General features: G+C 60.2%; 1 protein-coding gene across 2 annotated transcripts in view; it reads right to left on the bottom strand.

Moving 5' to 3' along the window:
- LOC105353862 (A-type voltage-gated potassium channel KCND2) overlaps positions 1-14660 on the bottom strand; it is a 45961-nt gene extending 31301 nt beyond the window's left edge. For both annotated transcript variants that reach the window (XM_023952385.2, XM_078941621.1), the window contains exon 1: positions 12880-14660. In XM_023952385.2, coding sequence (XP_023808153.1) covers positions 12880-13991 — 1112 coding nt within the window. In that variant the 5' untranslated portion in view covers positions 13992-14660. The remainder of the gene's footprint in view (positions 1-12879) is intronic.
- Positions 14661-15191: the final 531 nt, after the last annotated feature.

Genomic DNA, 15191 nt, shown 5'->3' with positions numbered 1-15191 from the left:
CTGCACGCCATGACATAAGGACAGCTGCGCGCCATGACGTTATGACGACTGCACGCCATGACGTAAGGACAGCTGCGCGCCATGACGTAAGGACGGCTGCATGCCATGACCTGAGTAGGGCTGCACGCCATGACGTTATGACGACTGCACGCCATGACCTGAGTACGGCTGCACGCCATGACGTAAGGACAGCTGCACGGCATGACGTTATGACGGCTGCGCGCCATGACGTAAGGACGGCTGCACGCCATGACGTAAGGACGGCTGCACGCCATGACCTGAGTACGGCTGCGCGCCATGACGTAAGGACAGCTGCGCGCCATGACGTTATGACGACTGCGCGCCTTGACGTAAGGACAGCTGCGCGCCATGACGTTATGACGACTGCGCGCCATGACGTAAGGACAGCTGCGCGCCATGACGTTATGACGACTGCGCGCCATGACGTAAGGACAGCTGCGCGCCATGAAGTAAGGACGGCTGCACGCCATGACCTGAGTACGGCTGCACGCCATGACGTTATGACGACTGCGCGCCATGACGTAAGGACGGCTGCACGCCATGACGTTATGACGACTGCGCGCCATGACGTAAGGACAGCTGCGCGCCATGACGTTATGACGACTGCGCGCCATGACGTAAGGACAGCTGCGCGCCATGACGTAAGGACGGCTGCACGCCATGACGTAAGGACAGCTGCACGCCATGACGTTATGACGGCTGCGCGCCATGACGTAAGGACGGCTGCACGCCATGACCTGAGTACGGCTGCACGCCATGACCTGAGTACGGCTGCGCGCCATGACGTAAGGATGGCTGTGGCCATGACGTAAGAACAGCTGCACGCCATGACCGGAGTACGGCTGCACGCCATGACGTAAGGACGGCTGCACGCCATGACCGGAGTACGGCTGCACGGCATGACGTTATGACGGCTGCGCGCCATGACGTAAGGACGGCTGCACGCCATGACCTGAGTACGGCTGCGCGCCATGACGTTATGACGACTGCGCGCCATGACGTAAGGACGGCTGCACGCCATGACCTGAGTACGGCTGCACGCCATGACGTAAGGACGGCTGCACGCCATGACCTGAGTACGGCTGCACGGCATGACGTTATGACGGCTGCGCGCCATGACGTAAGGACGGCTGCACACCACGACTTGAGTACGGCTGCACGCCATGACCGGAGTACGGCTGCACGCCATGACGTAAGGACGGCTGCACGCCATGACCTGAGTACGGCTGCGCGCCATGACGTTATGACGACTGCGCGCCATGACGTAAGGACGGCTGCACGCCATGACCTGAGTACGGCTGCGCGCCATGACGTTATGACGACTGCGCGCCATGATGTGAGGACGACTGCACGCCATGACGTTATGACAACTGCACGCCATGACGTTATGACGGCTGCGCGCCATGACGTAAGGACGGCTGCGCGCCATGACGTTATGACGACTGCGCGCCATGAAGTAAGGACGGCTGCGCGCCATGACGTTATGACGACTGCACGCCATGACGTAAGGACGGCTGCGCGCCATGACGTAAGGACGGCTGCACGCCATGACATAAGGACGGCTGCACGCCATGACCTGAGTACGGCTGCACGCCATGACGTAAGGACAGCTGCGCGCCATGACGTAAGGACGGCTGCACGCCACGACATAAGGACGGCTGCACGCCATGACCTGAGTACGGCTGCACGCCATGACGTAAGGACAGCTGCGCGCCATGACGTAAGGATGGCTGCACGGCATGACGTTATGACGGCTGCACGCCATGACCTGAGTACGGCTGCGCGCCATGACGTTATGACGACTTCGCGCCATGAAGTAAGGACGGCTGCACGCCATGACCTGAGTACGGCTGCACGCCATGACGTAGGGACAGCTGCGCGCCATGACGTTATGACGACTGCACGCCATGACGTAAGGACAGCTGCGCGCCATGACGTAAGGACGGCTGCACGCCATGACGTAAGGACGGCTGCACGCCATGACATAAGGACGGCTGCACGCCATGACCTGAGTACGGCTGCACGCCATGACGTAAGGACAGCTGCGCGCCATGACGTAAGGACGGCTGCACGCCATGACCTGAGTACGGCTGCACGCCATGACATAAGGACGGCTGCACGCCATGACCTGAGTACGGCTGCACGCCATGACGTAAGGACAGCTGCGCGCCATGACGTAAGGATGGCTGCACGGCATGACGTTATGACGGCTGCACGCCATGACCTGAGTACGGCTGCGCGCCATGACGTTATGACGACTGCGCGATATGAAGTAAGGACGGCTGCACGCCATGACCTGAGTACGGCTGCACGCCATGACGTAAGGACAGCTGCGCGCCATGACGTTATGACGACTGCACGCCATGACGTAAGGACAGCTGCGCGCCATGACGTAAGGACGGCTGCACGCCATGACCTGAGTAGGGCTGCACGCCATGACGTTATGACGACTGCACGCCATGACGTAAGGACGGCTGCACGCCATGACGTAAGGACGGCTGCACGCCATGACATAAGGACGGCTGCACGCCATGACCTGAGTACGGCTGCACGCCATGACGTAAGGACAGCTGCGCGCCATGACGTAAGGACGGCTGCACGCCATGACCTGAGTACGGCTGCACGCCATGACATAAGGACGGCTGCACGCCATGACCTGAGTACGGCTGCACGCCATGACGTAAGGACAGCTGCGCGCCATGACGTAAGGATGGCTGCACGGCATGACGTTATGACGGCTGCACGCCATGACCTGAGTACGGCTGCGCGCCATGACGTTATGACGACTGCGCGATATGAAGTAAGGACGGCTGCACGCCATGACCTGAGTACGGCTGCACGCCATGACGTAAGGACAGCTGCGCGCCATGACGTTATGACGACTGCACGCCATGACGTAAGGACAGCTGCGCGCCATGACGTAAGGACGGCTGCACGCCATGACCTGAGTAGGGCTGCACGCCATGACGTTATGACGACTGCACGCCATGACCTGAGTACGGCTGCACGCCATGACGTAAGGACAGCTGCACGGCATGACGTTATGACGGCTGCGCGCCATGACGTAAGGACGGCTGCACGCCATGACGTAAGGACGGCTGCACGCCATGACCTGAGTACGGCTGCGCGCCATGACGTAAGGACAGCTGCGCGCCATGACGTTATGACGACTGCGCGCCATGACGTAAGGACAGCTGCGCGCCATGACGCTATGACGACTGCGCGCCATGACGTAAGGACAGCTGCGCGCCATGACGTTATGACGACTGCGCGCCATGACGTAAGGACAGCTGCGCGCCATGAAGTAAGGACGGCTGCACGCCATGACCTGAGTACGGCTGCACGCCATGACGTTATGACGACTGCGCGCCAAGACGTAAGGACGGCTGCACGCCATGACGTTATGACGACTGCGCGCCATGACGTAAGGACAGCTGCGCGCCATGACGTTATGACGACTGCGCGCCATGACGTAAGGACAGCTGCGCGCCATGACGTAAGGACGGCTGCACGCCATGACGTAAGGACAGCTGCACGCCATGACGTTATGACGGCTGCGCGCCATGACGTAAGGACGGCTGCACGCCATGACCTGAGTACGGCTGCACGCCATGACCTGAGTACGGCTGCGCGCCATGACGTAAGGATGGCTGTGGCCATGACGTAAGGACAGCTGCACGCCATGACCGGAGTACGGCTGCACGCCATGACGTAAGGACGGCTGCACGCCATGACCGGAGTACGGCTGCACGGCATGACGTTATGACGGCTGCGCGCCATGACGTAAGGACGGCTGCACGCCATGACCTGAGTACGGCTGCGCGCCATGACGTTATGACGACTGCGCGCCATGACGTAAGGACGGCTGCACGCCATGACCTGAGTACGGCTGCACGCCATGACGTAAGGACGGCTGCACGCCATGACCTGAGTACGGCTGCACAGCATGACGTTATGACGGCTGCGCGCCATGACGTAAGGACGGCTGCACACCACGACTTGAGTACGGCTGCACGCCATGACCTGCGTAGGGCTGCACGCCATGACGTTATGACGACTGCACGCCATGACCTGAGTACGGCTGCACGCCATGACGTAAGGACAGCTGCACGGCATGACGTTATGACGGCTGCGCGCCATGACGTAAGGACGGCTGCAAGCCATGACGTAAGGACGGCTGCACGCCATGACCTGAGTACGGCTGCGCGCCATGACGTAAGGACAGCTGCGCGCCATGACGTTATGACGACTGCGCGCCATGACGTAAGGACAGCTGCGCGCCATGACGTTATGACGACTGCGCGCCATGACGTAAGGACAGCTGCGCGCCATGACGTTATGACGACTGCGCGCCATGACGTAAGGACAGCTGCGCGCCATGAAGTAAGGACGGCTGCACGCCATGACCTGAGTACGGCTGCACGCCATGACGTTATGACGACTGCGCGCCATGACGTAAGGACGGCTGCACGCCATGACGTTATGACGACTGCGCGCCATGACGTAAGGACAGCTGCGCGCCATGACGTTATGACGACTGCGCGCCATGACGTAAGGACAGCTGCGCGCCATGACGTAAGGACGGCTGCACGCCATGACGTAAGGACAGCTGCACGCCATGACGTTATGACGGCTGCGCGCCATGACGTAAGGACGGCTGCACGCCATGACCTGAGTACGGCTGCGCGCCATGACGTAAGGATGGCTGTGGCCATGACGTAAGGACAGCTGCACGCCATGACCGGAGTACGGCTGCACGCCATGACGTAAGGACGGCTGCACGCCATGACCGGAGTACGGCTGCACGGCATGACGTTATGACGGCTGCGCGCCATGACGTAAGGACGGCTGCACGCCATGACCTGAGTACGGCTGCGCGCCATGACGTTATGACGACTGCGCGCCATGACGTAAGGACGGCTGCACGCCATGACCTGAGTACGGCTGCACGCCATGACGTAAGGACGGCTGCACGCCATGACCTGAGTACGGCTGCACGGCATGACGTTATGACGGCTGCGCGCCATCGCGTAAGGACGGCTGCACACCACGACTTGAGTACGGCTGCACGCCATGACCGGAGTACGGCTGCACGCCATGACGTAAGGACGGCTGCACGCCATGACCTGAGTACGGCTGCGCGCCATGACGTTATGACGACTGCGCGCCATGACGTAAGGACGGCTGCACGCCATGACCTGAGTACGGCTGCGCGCCATGACGTTATGACGACTGCGCGCCATGACGTGAGGACGACTGCACGCCATGACGTTATGACAACTGCACGCCATGACGTTATGACGGCTGCGCGCCATGACGTAAGGACGGCTGCACGCCATGACCTGATTACGGCTGCACGCCATGACCTGAGTACGGCTGCGCGCCATGACGTAAGGATGGCTGCACGCCATGACGTAAGGACAGCTGCGCGCCATGACGTTATGACGGCTGCACGCTATGACGGCTGCGCGCCATGACGTAAGGACGGCTGCACGCCATGACCGGAGTACGGCTGCACGCCATGACGTAAGGACTGCTGCACGCCATGACCGGAGTACGGCTGCACGGCATGACGTTATGACGGCTGCGCGCCATGACGTAAGGACGGCTGCACACCACGACTTGAGTACGGCTGCACGCCATGACCTGAGTACGGCTGCACGCCATGACGTTATGACGGCTGAACGCCATGACCTGAGTACGGCTGCACGCCCCGACGTAAGGACAACTGCGCGCCATGACGTTATGACGGCTGCACGCCATGACCTGAGTACGGCTGCACGCCATGACGTTATGACGGCTGCACGCCATGACCTGAGTACGGCTGCACGCCATGACCTAAGGACGGCTGCGCGCCATGACGTAAGGACGGCTGCACGCCATGACGCAAGGACGGCTGCACGCCATGACCTGAGTACGGCTGCGTGCCATGACGTTATGACAGCTGCGCGCCATGACGTAAGGACGGCTGCACGCCATGACATAAGGACGGCTGCACGGCATGACCTGAGTACGGCTGCGCGCCATGACGTTATGACGACTGCGCGCCATGACGTAAGGACGGCTGCACGCCATGACCTGAGTACGGCTGCACGCCATGACGTAAGGACAGCTGCGCGCCATGACGTTATGACGACTGCGCGCCATGACGTAAGGACGGCTGCACGCCATGACCTGAGTACGGCTGCACGCCATGACGTAAGGACAGCTGTGCGCCATGACGTTATGACGGCTGCACGCCATGACCTGAGTACGGCTGCACGCCATGACATTATGAAGGCTGCACGCCATGACCTGAGTACGGCTGCACGCCATGACGTAAGGACGGCTGCACGCCATGACGTAAGGACGGCTGCACGCCATGACGTTATGACGGCCGCATGCCATGACCTGAGTACGGCTGCACGCCATGACGTAAGGACGGCTGCACGTCATGACGTAAGGATGGCTGCGCGCCATGACGTAAGGACGGCTGCGCGCCATGACATATATGGCTGCACGCCATGACGTTATGACGGCTGCACGCCATGACGTTATGACGACTGCACGCCATGACGTAAGGACAGCTGCGCGCCATGAAGTAAGGACGGCTGCACGCCATGACCTGAGTACGGCTGCACGCCATGACGTTATGACGACTGCGCGCCATGACGTAAGGACGGCTGCACGCCATGACGTTATGACGACTGCGCGCCATGACGTAAGGACAGCTGCGCGCCATGACGTTATGACGACTGCGCGCCATGACGTAAGGACAGCTGCGCGCCATGACGTAAGGACGGCTGCACGCCATGACGTAAGGACAGCTGCACGCCATGACGTTATGACGGCTGCGCGCCATGACGTAAGGACGGCTGCACGCCATGACCTGAGTACGGCTGCACGCCATGACCTGAGTACGGCTGCGCGCCATGACGTAAGGATGGCTGTGGCCATGACGTAAGGACAGCTGCACGCCATGACCGGAGTACGGCTGCACGCCATGACGTAAGGACGGCTGCACGCCATGACCTGAGTACGGCTGCACGGCATGACGTTATGACGGCTGCGCGCCATGACGTAAGGACGGCTGCACACCACGACTTGAGTACGGCTGCACGCCATGACCGGAGTACGGCTGCACGCCATGACGTAAGGACGGCTGCACGCCATGACCTGAGTACGGCTGCGCGCCATGACGTTATGACGACTGCGCGCCATGACGTAAAGACGGCTGCACGCCATGACCTGAGTACGGCTGCGCGCCATGACGTTATGACGACTGCGCGCCATGACGTGAGGACGACTGCACGCCATGACGTTATGACAACTGCACGCCATGACGTTATGACGGCTGCGCGCCATGACGTAAGGACGGCTGCACGCCATGACCTGAGTACGGCTGCACGCCATGACCTGAGTACGGCTGCGCGCCATGACGTAAGGATGGCTGCACGCCATGACGTAAGGACAGATGCGCGCCATGACGTTATGACGGCTGCACGCTATGACGGCTGCGCGCCATGACGTAAGGACGGCTGCACGCCATGACCGGAGTACGGCTGCACGCCATGACGTAAGGACGGCTGCACGCCATGACCGGAGTACGGCTGCACGGCATGACGTTATGACGGCTGCGCGCCATGACGTAAGGACGGCTGCACACCACGACTTGAGTACGGCTGCACGCCATAACCTGAGTACGGCTGCACGCCATGACGTTATGACGGCTGAACGCCATGACCTGAGTACGGCTGCACGCCCCGACGTAAGGACAACTGCGCGCCATGACGTTATGACGGCTGCACGCCATGACCTGAGTACGGCTGCACGCCATGACGTTATGACGGCTGCACGCCATGACCTGAGTACGGCTGCACGCCATGACCTAAGGACGGCTGCGCGCCATGACGTAAGGACGGCTGCACGCCATGACGCAAGGACGGCTGCACGCCATGACCTGAGTACGGCTGCGTGCCATGACGTTATGACAGCTGCGCGCCATGACGTAAGGACGGCTGCACGCCATGACATAAGGACGGCTGCACGGCATGACCTGAGTACGGCTGCGCGCCATGACGTTATGACGACTGCGCGCCATGACGTAAGGACGGCTGCACGCCATGACCTGAGTACGGCTGCACGCCATGACGTAAGGACAGCTGCGCGCCATGACGTTATGACGACTGCGCGCCATGACGTAAAGACGGCTGCACGCCATGACCTGAGTACGGCTGCACGCCATGACGTAAGGACAGCTGTGCGCCATGACGTTATGACGGCTGCACGCCATGACCTGAGTACGGCTGCACGCCATGACATTATGACGGCTGCACGCCATGACCTGAGTACGGCTGCACGCCATGACGTAAGGACGGCTGCACGCCATGACGTAAGGACGGCTGCACGCCATGACGTTATGACGGCCGCATGCCATGACCTGAGTACGGCTGCACGCCATGACGTAAGGACGGCTGCACGTCATGACGTAAGGATGGCTGCGCGCCATGACGTAAGGACGGCTGCGCGCCATGACATATATGGCTGCACGCCATGACGTTATGACGGCTGCACGCCATGACGTTATGACGGCTGCACGCCATGACGTAAGGACGGCTGCACGCCATGACGTAAGGACGGCTGCGCGCCATGACGTTATGACGGCTGCACGCCATGACGTAAGGACGGCTGCACGTCATGACGTAAGGATGGCTGCGCGCCATGACGTAAGGACGGCTGCGCGCCATGACATATATGGCTGCACGCCATGACGTTATGACGGCTGCACGCCATGACGTAAGGACGGCTGCGCGCCATGACGTAAGGACGGCTGCACGCCATGACGTTATGACGGCTGCACGCCAAGACGTTATGACGACTGCAGGCCATGACGTAAGGACGGCTGCACGCCATGACCTGAGTACGGCTGAACGCCATGACGTAAGGACAGCTGCGCGCCATGACGTTATGACGGCTGCACGCCATGACCTGAGTACGGCTGCACGCCATGACGTTATGACGGCTGCACGCCATGACCTGTGTACGGCTGCACGCCATGACGTAAGGACGGCTGCGTGCCATGATGTAAAGACGGCTGCACGGCATGACGTTATGACGGCTGCGCGCCATGACGTAAGGACGGCTGCACGCCATGACCTGAGTACGGCTGCGCGCCATGACGTTATGACGACTGCGCGCCATGACGTAAGGACGGCTGCACGCCATGACGTGAGGACGACTGCACGCCATGACGTTATGACAACCGCACGCCATGACGTTATGACGGCTGTGCGCCATGACGCAAGGACGGCTGCACGCCATGACCTGAGTACGGCTGCACGCCATGACCTGAGTACGGCTGCGCGCCATGACGTAAGGATGGCTGCACGCCATGACGTAAGGACAGCTGCGCGCCATGACGTTATGACGGCTGCACGCTATGACGGCTGCGCGCCATGACGTAAGGACGGCTGCAAGCCATGACCGGAGTACGGCTGCACGCCATGACGTAAGGACGGCTGCACGCCATGACCGGAGTACGGCTGCGCGCCATGACGTTATGACGACTGCGCGCCATGACGTAAGGACGGCTGCGCGCCATGACGTTATGACGGCTGCACGCCATGACCTGAGTACGGCTGCACGCCATGACGTAAGGACAGCTGCGCGCCATGACGTTATGACGACTGCACGCCATGACGTAAGGACGGCTGCGCGCCATGACGTTATGACGACTGTGCGCCATGACGCAAGGACGGCTGCACGCCATGACCTGAGTACGGCTGCACGGCATGACGTAAGGACGGCTGCACGCCATGATGTTATGACGGCTGCGCGCCATGACGTAAGGACGGCTGCACACCATGACCTGAGTACGGCTGCGCGCCATGACGTTATGACGACTGCGCACCATGATGTTATGACGGCTGCGCGCCATGACGTAAGGACGGCTGCACGCCATGACCTGAGTACGGCTGCACGCCATGACCTGAGTACGGCTGCGCGCCATGACGTTATGACGACTGCGCGCCATGACGTAAGGACGGCTGCGCGCCATGACGTAAGGATGGCTGCACGCCATGACGTTATGACGGCTGCACGCCATGACCTGAGTACGGCTGCGCGCCATGACGTAAGGACGGCTGCACGCCATAACGTAAGGACAGCTGCGCGCCATGACGTTATGACGGCTGCACGCTATGACGGCTGCGCGCCATGACGTAAGGACGGCTGCACGCCATGACCGGAGTACGGCTGCACGCCATGACGTAAGGACGGCTGCGCGCCATGACGTTATGACGACTGCGCGCCATGACGTAAGGACGGCTGCGCGCCATGACGTTATGACGACTGCGCGCCATGACGTAAGGACGGCTGCACGCCATGACGTAAGGACGGCTGCGCGCCATGACGTTATGACGACTGCGCGCCATGACGTAAGGACGGCTGCACGCCATGACGTAAGGACGGCTGCGCGCCATGACGTTATGACGACTGCGCGCCATGACGTAAGGACGGCTGCGCCCCATGACGTTATGACGACTGCGCGCCATGACGTAAGGACGGCTGCACGGCATGACGTAAGGACGGCTGCGCGCCATGACGTTATGACGACTGCGCGCCATGACGTAAGGATGGCTGCACGCCATGACGTTATGACGGCTGCACGCCATGACCTGAGTACGGCTGCGCGCCATGACGTAAGGACAGCTGCGCGCCATGACGTAAGGACAGCTGCGCGCCATGACGTTATGACGGCTGCACGCTATGACGGCTGCGCGCCATGACGTAAGGACGGCTGCACGCCATGACCGGAGTACGGCTGCACGCCATGACGTAAGGACGGCTGCACGCCATGACCGGAGTACGGCTGCGCGCCATGACGTTATGACGACTGCGCGCCATGACGTAAGGACGGCTGCGCGCCATGACGTTATGACGGCTGCACGCCATGACCTGAGTACGGCTGCACGCCATGACGTAAGGACAGCTGCGCGCCATGACGTTATGACGACTGCACGCCATAACCTGAGTACGGCCGCACGCCATGACGTTATGACGGCTGTGCGCCATGACGCAAGGACGGCTGCACGCCATGACCTGAGTACGGCTGCACGGCATGACGTAAGGACGGCTGCACGCCATGATGTTATGACGGCTGCGCGCCATGACGTAAGGACGGCTGCACACCATGACCTGAGTACGGCTGCGCGCCATGACGTTATGACGACTGCGCACCATGATGTTATGACGGCTGCGCGCCATGACGTAAGGACGGCTGCACGCCATGACCTGAGTACGGCTGCACGCCATGACCTGAGTACGGCTGCGCGCCATGACGTTATGACGACTGCGCGCCATGACGTAAGGACGGCTGCGCGCCATGACGTAAGGATGGCTGCACGCCATGACGTTATGACGGCTGCACGCCATGACCTGAGTACGGCTGCGCGCCATGACGTAAGGACGGCTGCACGCCATGACGTAAGGACAGCTGCGCGCCATGACGTTATGACGGCTGCACGCTATGACGGCTGCGCGCCATGACGTAAGGACGGCTGCACGCCATGACCGGAGTACGGCTGCACGCCATGACGTAAGGACGGCTGCGCGCCATGACGTTATGACGACTGCGCGCCATGACGTAAGGACGGCTGCGCGCCATGACGTTATGACGGCTGCGCGCCATGACGTAAGGACGGCTGCACGCCATGACCGGAGTACGGCTGCGCGCCATGACGTAAAGACGGCTGCGTGCCATGACGTTATGACGACTGCGCGCCATGACGTAAGGACGGCTGCGCGCCATGACGTTATGACGACTGCGCGCCATGACGTAAGGACGGCTGCACGCCATGACGTAAGGACGGCTGCGCGCCATGACGTTATGACGACTGCGCGCCATGACGTAAGGACGGCTGCACGCCATGACGTAAGGACAGCTGCGCGCCATGACGTTATGACGGCTGCACGCTATGACGGCTGCACGCCATGACGTTATGACAACTGCACGCCATGACGTTATGACGGCTGCGCGCCATGACGTAAGGACGGCTGCACGCCATGACGTGGTTAATGTACAAAAGTTGTCCTTAACAATATCAAAGTGTAAGTGTGTGTGTGTGCGTGTGTGTGTGTGTCTGTTTGTCTACAGCACAGGTGTGGCAGTGACACACATTCATGTGCACACAAAGCTCCACAATCAGGTTTGTCATCACAGTTGTGAGTCTGCTGAAACATCAATGGAGTGACAGCGACCAGCATCCTCCTCCTCAGCTGTCTTTGGATTTACCTGACAGGTGTCGACCAGTGTGCGACTGTGAGTTTGTGTGCTGCTGCAGTCTTGTTTGCAGGTAAATCATCACCTGTGCAGCCGCAGGATGCCGCTGCCACAGCTCTCATCCCCGCCAACGCCTCACAGGATGCTTGTTGTTGAGAGTAGCAGCTGTGTCGCTGTGGGTTAGTGTGTGTGTGTGTGTGGGGGGGGGGGGGGTAGTGTGTTTATTGTGTTCATGTTGTGTGTGCGCACAAACTAGACGTGCTGCTGGTGTTTTGATATCTGGGGGGGGGGGGGGGGGGGCTCTGGGGACGCCGTTGTTTTAGGACTCTGGATCCTTGATGATGATTTTGATGATGATGATTTTGATGATGATGATGATGATGATATGCTAATGAGCGGTTCTCAGTTTTTGTGACATCATCACAACTAACTAAGCCTTCTGTTCTCCAGAGGTCAGAGGTCAGCGGCTGAGGCCCCAAACAGGCAGGAAAGCTTTAGCACCAACCAGGAGACCAGTCAGAGCCAGAAGACTAACAGCAGCAAGCAGAACCGGACCAGCCGAACCTCCAACCGCCACCCCCCACCCCCCTATCACTTACCCCAGCGTTGTCATGGTGACGATGGTGTACCAGAAGGCGGCGGGGATGCTGGTGAACTTGCTGCCGCTGCAGCCTTTCTCTGCGTAGAAGATGACTGTGGCGAAGATGATGATGGCCATGGTGAGAGAGAAGAGGAGGAAGCCCAGCTCGGACGCGCAGCTCCGCAGCGTGTAGCCCAGGATGCGCAGCCCCGCAGAGTGTCTGGAGAACTTGAAAATCCGGAAGACCCTGAAGACGCGCAGCGTGACGAAGGCACCGCTCACGTCCTCGTTGTCCGTCATGACGAGGCCGATGTAGTACGGCATGATGGCCACCACGTCGATGACGCTCATGACGCTCTTGGCGAACCGGAAGCGGCTCGGCGCGGCCAGCAGGCGCAGCAGGTACTCTACGGTGAAGATCATCACGCACGCCGTGTCCAGGCAGAAGAATGCCAGCGCGTAACGCTCCCCGCACGAAGTCTGCTCTAGCCGGTTCTGCCCAGAGCCGCACGGAACCGTCTCGGCCACGTTGGCCAGCACCGACACGGCGATGAAGAAGCCGGTCACGTAGTAGAAGACCAGCGCCAGCGTGGACGTGTGCGGGTTCTCGAAGGCCCGCCACATGCTCTCGCGGACGCTCACGTCCGCGGAGACGAGCTCGACGCTTTGCTCATTCTCTTGGTCGTCCTGGATCCGCTCTTGGTTCTCCCGCCGCCGGTCCTTGTAGTCCTCGTAGCAGCAGTCCCCGATGATCTCCGGGACGATCCCGAAAAACGCCAGCTCCTCGTCGTAGGCGCAGATGCACTCCTGGCGTGGGAAGTGCAGTTTCCCGGTGCGGTAGAAGTTCAGGATGTGGCGGAAGATCTCCGGGTCTCGGTCGAAGAAGAACTCGCTGCTGTCCTCGTGGAAGAAGTAGTCCCGCTCAGAGCTGCCCAGCAGGGTGTCCGGATACCGCTCCAGCGTGTCCCGCCACGTCTGAAACCTCGTGCCGCTCACGTTCAACAGAATCAGCCCGTCGCCACCACGCGCCCGTTTCTTCGGCGGCAGTGGCATGGGCGCGCGAGCGACCGGCATCCAGCCGATGGCCGCTGCGCGCGCGAACGGCAACCATGCCGCCACTCCTGCAGCCATGCTGGTCCCGGAGGTCCACGGAGGCTCGAGGGGGAGTTCACGGGACGGTGGAGGGTGAAAGACAGTGGGGTGACTGACTGAGCGGCGTAACCGGGTCCATCCACAGGCGCTTTTACGCACAGAGCCGATGCGTAAAAGCGCAGGACGGTCACCTCCTCTCGCACCGATAGGGGGCGCTGCTGCTTCGCGGGCCCCCAGACGCTGAAACCCGCCTTGTCTGCGTGTCCTCCACACACCTTGCTTCTGACCCCAGCACAGTCCGGGATTAAAACGCTCAGCTTTCGAACGCGCGCGCGCGCGCGTGCGTTCCTGTAGGCGGGGAGGCTTCGCGCGGTCCAGTGACAGCAGTGAGAGAACCGAACCGAACCACGACAAGCCAACAGAAGAGAAGAGGCGGTGTTTGGGCTTACAGGTGATGCTGATGCGGGGGACACGTGGACGCGCGCGCTCCTCCTCCAGTTTGGGGGCGTGTCCGCAGAGAATCTCCAAGGAGGATGCAGATCATTTGTGAGAAGCCTTTAGAAAAACAGGTTTCTCTACCTCCAAATAGATGTTCTGACCCAGAAAAGAGCTGCAGGATCACGAGGAACGTGAAGGAGAACAGAAGATCTGCATGACGGCTGGTTTATTGTCCTGACACTAATCAACATTAAAAGATCTGATTGATGGAATAAACATGTGTCATTAGCACTCTTTTCTCACAGCAAGAGGTTTGCTGGTTCGTATCCCTGCTGGGCCCTTTAGTATGGAGTTTGCATGTTCTCCCCGTGATTTTGTGGGTTCTCTCCGGGTTCCTCCCACAGTTGAAGGTTGATTGGTTACTCTAAGTGTCCTGAAGTGTGTGTGTGTGCATATGGGTCAGTGGGTGGGGCCCTGCAACAGGTAGATGGATGATTAGATGATGGATGGAGAGATGGATGGTGGAGTTGTCACAAACATCTGCGTCCATGAAAAAAAAAAGTTTTTTTTTAATTCTGAAATAGGAAAACTCTTTTCATGACCTTTTAAGTTGGGTGTCAAACTCATTTTTGTTCAGGGGCCACATTCAACCCATCTGATCTCAAGTGGGCCGGACCTCTAACCTCTGGTCAGCTGGTTATCTGTAGCTTCGATCAACCAACATGGTAGCCGAATCACTTATTGTAAATGGTAGATGGCGTAGACTTATATAGCGCTTTTCTACCTACAAGGACAAAGCGC

Source organism: Oryzias latipes, chromosome 23 (genome assembly GCF_053564925.1).
Source record: "Oryzias latipes strain Hd-rR chromosome 23, Olatipes_Hd-rR_3.1".
NCBI classification, from domain to species: Eukaryota; Metazoa; Chordata; class Actinopteri; order Beloniformes; family Adrianichthyidae; genus Oryzias; species Oryzias latipes.
This window is presented reverse-complemented; position numbering and strand designations above follow the sequence as displayed.